Genomic DNA, 6,439 nt, shown 5'->3' on the forward strand with positions numbered 1-6,439 from the left:
TACTGTGTCTGTGCCATAAGAGCTAACACAAATCTTCTGTATGTTACATGGTATACCAAACACACCGGACTATGGGAGGAGAGGAGGGATTCTATAGGGTTGTGTCATCATTAGAATGACGGGGTGATTGGATGCTGTAGTCTGTCCTCTACTCGTGGCTGTAGAGACATTTCAAAGTTAACATCAGAAGTATTCCATAGGAGGGTTTTATTCACGTGTTACTTTATAAACATAGAAAGCATGAACGATGAGGGTAAAGAGAAGGAGTACAATGTTCTGCAGCCATGTTGTATATATGAACAACAGCCATTTGTACAGTTCATTGTGATACTCACTAAACAGAAGGATGGAAGTAAAACTTTTGTAGCCTAGCAATAGTTTTTATTTTACTAAATGAAACTAACATGAAATCTATTTGGTACAAAATATAAAATAATATAGTGTGACACTGAAACATTGTAGACATTGATCCCTGTGCTGGACTTAGACATACAGGCAACAAGCATCATTCACATGATGATGATGCGTCTGTACTTTAATGATAACTTCAGCTTTCTGTCTCTCTGTGGCTCAGTCTTCATCCCAACACCACTGGTGACGTCTCAAACATATATTTCTTCATCTGAAACAATATAAAAATAATAAATATGAACAGATCCACTATATTATCATCACATCCAATATCTTGACAATATCTCCCACTCAATGCGTGTGTGTGTGCGTGTGTGTGTGTGTGTCTCACCTGTCTCTGCTTCCTCCTGGCCTGCATTTCCTGCTGCTGCTTAAGCCGCACCTCCTCCAGACTCAGACACCCACCTGCACACACACACACAATTTTACAGAATCCACCTGTCTCATATAAACTAAAACAAAGTTGTACCATGGTGCACCCTTGTGGCTATAAATAGAACTACAGCAGATACATCTACTGACAAAGACACAGTAATGTCTCCAGACAGTTCTCCAGGAGGGAGAGTATGCTGGTATCTACTGACAGAGACACAGTAATGTCTCCAGACAGTGCTCCAGGAGGGAGAGTATGCTGGTATCTACTGACAGAGACACAGTAATGTCTCCAGACAGTGCTCCAGGAGGGAGAGTATGCTGGTATCTACTGACAGAGACACAGTAATGTCTCCAGACAGTGCTCCAGGAGGGAGAGTATGCTGGTATCTACTGACAGAGACACAGTAATGTCTCCAGACAGTGCTCCAGGAGGGAGAGTATGCTGGTATCTACTGACAGAGACACAGTAATGTCTCCAGACAGTGCTCCAGGAGGGAGAGTATGCTGGTATCTACTGACAGAGACACAGTAATGTCTCCAGACAGTGCTCCAGGAGGGAGAGTATGCTGGTATCTACTGACAGAGACACAGTAATGTCTCCAGACAGTGCTCCACGAGGGAGAGTATGCTGGTATCTACTGACAGAGACACAGTAATGTCTCCAGACAGTGCTCCAGGAGGGAGAGTATGCTGGTATCTACTGACAGAGACACAGTAATGTCTCCAGACAGTGCTCCAGGAGGGAGAGTATGCTGGTATCTACTGACAGAGACACAGTAATGTCTCCAGACAGTGCTCCACAAGGGAGAGTATGCTGGTATCTACTGACAGAGACACAGTAATGTCTCCAGACAGTGCTCCAGGAGGGAGAGTATGCTGGTATCTACTGACAGAGACACAGTAATGTCTCCAGACAGTGCTCCAGGAGGGAGAGTATGCTGGTATCTACTGACAGAGACACAGTAATGTCTCCAGACAGTGCTCCAGGAGGGAGAGTATGCTGGTATCTACTGACAGAGACACAGTAATGTCTCCAGACAGTGCTCCAGGAGGGAGAGTATGCTGGTATCTACTGACAGAGACACAGTAATGTCTCCAGACAGTGCTCCAGGAGGGAGAGTATTCTGGTTGCTGTGAAACATGTTAGAGCATGTCATTCTAATCCCAATAGACTCATTATTAACCAGACATTTAACTCTTCAAGGACTAACCTTGTTTATCACTGCATCTATGTGCTTGGAGATGTTTTGTTGTGTGTGTGTGTGTGTGTGTGTGTGTGTGTGTGTGTGTGTGTGTGTGTGTGTGTGTGTGTGTGTGTGTGTGTGTGTGTGTGTGTGTGTGTGTGTGTGTGTGTCACCTAGCTACAGATTGTAACTCCCCAGACCTGAACCATTATACTAGTAGTTACAGGTGTGGCTATACAAAACGTAGAGATTTTTCAACTAACCTGGTTTTGGCGATAATATCTTCAACCTCAATTCGTAGAAACAGGAGTCTCATAAAATGTCCGTGTCCAGTTGCAAGGGGTCCGTTTGAATTGAGAAAATGCTCCGTTATTAAAATAAATAAAGGTTTTGCTCCATGAAGCAATCCAACAATGTGTACCCCGCCATCTTGTCTATTTCAAGTCTTCTCTCATTGATCGAGACAGGTGTCTGTCATCGTGGACCCATCTGTCTCAATCAATGAGAGAAGATTTGAAAAATACATTTACATGTCAGTCCTTCAGCAGATGCTGTTGTCCAGATTGATTTACAGGAACAATTAGGGTTAAGCATCTTGCTCAAGGGCACGTCGACAGAGTTTCAAAACAGCAACCTTTGTGTTACTGGCTCAACACGCTTAACCGCTAGGCCACCTGCTGCCCCAGTGGTGCCATACACATTGTTAAATTACTTCAAGGAGCAAAACATTTATATTTATTTTTATAACAGAGCATTTTCTAAATTCAAACAAACCCCGTGCAACTAGACACAGATATTTTACGAGACTCATGTTTCCACGAATCGAGGACGAAGATAGTATCGCCAACACCAAGTTAGTTTAAAAATCTCTGGCGACATTTTGTATTGCCACAACTGTAACTACCAGTATAAACGTGAAATTGTGGGGTTAAATCACATTATCTGGTGTTCAATCTGTAGCTATGTCTCACCAACACTGCTGGGGTCAATGGAGACATAGGGTGTGGCTCTGCTCAGCCTCAGATCCTCCAAAGCAGCCAGCTCCGCCTCCGCCTCTGCACACCAATCAGAGACACACACCCCCTCAATCAACCAATTAAAACACCCCCCCCCCTCCCTCTCCCCAATCAACAAATTAACACAGCAATTAATTTGAGGGCTTCCCCCTCTAGGCTGGTCCTAGATGAGGATGATGATGGTGTGGAGGAACAGGAGGAAGAGGATGATAATGATGATGACAAGCACATTCCTCACAGTGTCACAAAACACAGTCAAAGCCAAAGGACTCACTTTTCTGGATCTCTATTCTTTTCTTGGGGTTAGGGGGGATGACCGTGAAAGCTGTGTGACTGAAACCGAGAAACAGAAATGAATGAAATAAAATGTAATGCCAAGGTGACAAGCCAGTCTGGCAGTTTACATCAAATTGGACAGGCTTTCAGCTAAGCTACTCTGAAATTCAAATGCCAAACGTCTAAGTGACAGTTTGTAAGATGTAATAAAGGGCCAACAGGATCTGGTGAGGGAACAGAGCTTGACACAACACCTGCATGCGTGCCAGCTGGTGGTAGGTAGGATTATACAACCAGCAGCAGATGGCTTGGTGCTGAAGACTGAGCTATTTCCAGCTACCAGCTAGCTGTATACAACACACGACACACCTGCAAATAACCATACAGATAGGGCTAGAGTATATTGAGGTAGGCTATAGGAGTCCTCTAATAGGGCATGCGTGACCAACCCTCCTGGAGAGGGACTGGGTGTGCAGGCTTTCATTCCAACCTTGCTATAGAGTAACACAACTGTTCCAGCTAATCAAAGGTCCCAGCTGAGAATCCAGTGTGTCTGAACAGGGCTGGAGCCTGGAGTAGCCTATAACCCAGCAACTCTCCAGGACCAGGGTTGACTACCCATAGGGCCTTCTTGAAGAGGAAAAGTACTTCAGCTGTCCCTCTCACCTCTGAATTGCATAGTGCGCCCTGGGTCTCGAAGTCCGCTCCTCTTCCTGCCTCGCCTGAGATGCTTCTTTAGACTTTGAAGAAGTTACAGTTGATTTTGGAGATGTGGCTGTTGGTTTTTGACAGAGCACAGCTGATTTCGAAGAGGAGAGTGTTGATTTGGGAGCGGTAGAGGTTGATCTCGCTCTCCTATCGCACCTGGGGGCGCACAACTTGACCTGCTGCTGGGTCTTCGTGGTCTCGCATCGGTCACTATGGATACATCTGGGACAGCTCGACGCCCGCGGTTTGCGAGGAGCTGTGACTTTGTGTTGAGTTATCGATGCTGGTTTCGTTTCAACCGGTTTTGTTTTCACTTCGAATACTCTTGTTTTCGTTTCAATAACAGGCTTTTGCTTGAGGACCCTTGTGGTCGGCATTTTATCAATAACAAATATATAGGCTAGGCTAGGTCAAGGCTCCAAATAAATTCCTTATCATCTCACCTTGTCAATAATAGTTGAATCTGTCCTACAATGGTTTTATCAAATCTTTGAATTCGTAGGCTATGAGCCTATGAGGTGCTGGACGCTGTGGAACTCACGTCTGGCTTGTCTGCCTTCACCTGGCGACCGCTTGTTGACAGTGGAATCCCGTGCCACGCGCAGGCTGCCAGGGCAAATTAAATTCAATAGGTTTTACAGTAATCCGATTACTGACTGGACAGAATCCCCAAAGGATGCTTGACCTTGTAGTGAGCATAGCCGCAGGAAGTAGAGTTGCGGAGGGTGCTTCGGCTCCCCCTGAAGAATCAGAAGAAAAAAAATAGATATACTTTTTTCAACTAAATCTATATCCTTTTTGGAAAAAATAGTATTTAAAAAAATTATAATAATACATTTTTTGAAGAAAAAAATAACAATTTCACACTAGTATTAGATATACAGTAGACATCTGTAGTTAGGGTAAAATATTTTTTTCAGCATCTCTGCAAAAAAGGTAGTTCATTTAAGAAAAGTGTCTTGCAGGATTCAATATTCGGGAATTGTAAGAGTTGTTGCTCTGTCATTTTCTCAGTGATTGTCATTCTAATGGAATTTCAGAAAGAACAAAACCCTATCCTCAAACATTTACATCAAAAGGTGCAAAGTTATGGTCAAAGACACAAAACATCCACATCAAATTAAATATTTTTCTTGATCAAATAACATGGAAAACAACCACTTTTTGTGCAGTAATAATTTACCATCCTTACAAACGACTTAATGTAAATGTACATTACTGTATTGTACATAGGCTGGTCATCTAGGTTAGTACCTGTAGACTTTCTATCACCCTGGAGAGAAAACAATGACCAATACAGTAGTTGATTATGTGATGTGATGATGTGGCTCAGTGGTAGAGGTTGTTGGTACGATTCCCATGGGGGACCAGTATGAAAATGTATGCACATTGGATGGGAGCATCTATTAAAAGGAAGGAATCGACCATTTCAGTTTTCACATAGAAATAAGTTGTGTTTGCAAAGTATTTCAAGAACCTGGAAAACATACATCAAGCAAGTATTTTTAAATTCCACAAGTAACTTGAGTCTGAAAATTATCTTTACAAAACAGTTAATCTGATAATACAAATGCTATTAAACACTCAAACACATTTAGTTTATGTTTTCACAAAAAGTAGTGCACTGGGCCTTTACTAGTCCTGTATTAGCAGGCCAATATAGATGTCTTCAGAGCTGGCACATTTTTCACTCCAGATACAAACATATACTTAAGAACAACAACTTACAGAAGAAGCACACAAACAATGACTACATCTCATCTGCCCAGACCCACATGCTCACACCTCCATCCCTAGTGCCTGCATTATTGTTTGCCACTTGGCCTTAAATTGTACCAATTTGTTTTTCACAGTTGCTCATGCTATTTCAATATTTCAATAATAAATCATACATTTTTCTACTGTGTTAAGGATGGCGGATTGATTAATTCCCACATTTTTAGTATGCGTTTTTTCAAGATGAGAGATCCTTGATGAAAACCTGCTTCAGAGCGCTCAGGACCTCAGACTGGGGCGAAAGTTCACCTTCCAACAACCCTAAGCACACAGCCAAGACAACGCAGGAGTGGCTTCGGGACAAGTCTCTTAGTGTCCTTGACTGGCCCAGCCAGAGCCCGGACTTGAACCCGATCGAACATCTCTGGAGAGACCTGAAAATAGCTGAGCAGCAACACTCTCCATCCAACCTGACAGAGCTTTAGAGGATCTGCAGAGAAGAATGGGAGAAACTCCTCAAATACAGGTATGCCAAGCTTGTAGCATCATACCCAAGAAGACTTGAGACTGTAATCACTGACAAAGGTGCTTCATTAAGTACTGAGTAAAGGGTCTGAATACTTATGCAAATGTCTTTTTCAGTTTAATTTTTTTTTATTGCGCCCCCATGTGCTTTGTCACTATGGGGTATTGTGTGTAGATTGATGACAATAAAAACAAACATTAAATCCATTTTAGAATAAGGCTGTAACA

At 42.9% G+C, this 6,439-nt stretch overlaps 1 protein-coding gene across 1 annotated transcript; it reads right to left on the reverse strand.

Annotated features, from left to right (window-relative positions):
* Positions 1 to 190: 190 nt before the first annotated feature.
* Positions 191 to 4,604, reverse strand: LOC139531568 (uncharacterized). Its single transcript, XM_071328135.1, has 5 exons — positions 3,929 to 4,604; positions 3,261 to 3,319; positions 2,942 to 3,025; positions 743 to 816; positions 191 to 622 (listed from the first exon to the last, which is right to left on the reverse strand). The coding sequence occupies exons 1-5, from the start codon at positions 4,345 to 4,347 to the stop codon at positions 578 to 580; spliced, it is 681 nt and encodes a 226-aa protein (XP_071184236.1). The 5' UTR covers positions 4,348 to 4,604; the 3' UTR covers positions 191 to 577.
* Positions 4,605 to 6,439: the final 1,835 nt, after the last annotated feature.

This window comes from Salvelinus alpinus, chromosome 10 (genome assembly GCF_045679555.1).
Source record: "Salvelinus alpinus chromosome 10, SLU_Salpinus.1, whole genome shotgun sequence".
Lineage (NCBI taxonomy): Eukaryota > Metazoa > Chordata > Actinopteri > Salmoniformes > Salmonidae > Salvelinus > Salvelinus alpinus.

Excerpts from the sequence above, each read along its gene's own strand:
- LOC139531568 (XM_071328135.1), bottom strand. The coding sequence starts at position 4,347 with ATGCCGACCACAAGGGTCCTCAAGCAAAAGCCTGTTATTGAAACGAAA. Across the intron at positions 3,320-3,928 it reads GCGCACTATGCAATTCAGAG|TCACACAGCTTTCACGGTCA; the intron begins GTGAGAGGGACA and ends TCTCGGTTTCAG. Across the intron at positions 817-2,941 it reads CATTGACCCCAGCAGTGTTG|GTGGGTGTCTGAGTCTGGAG; the intron begins GTGAGACATAGC and ends GTGTGTGTGCAG.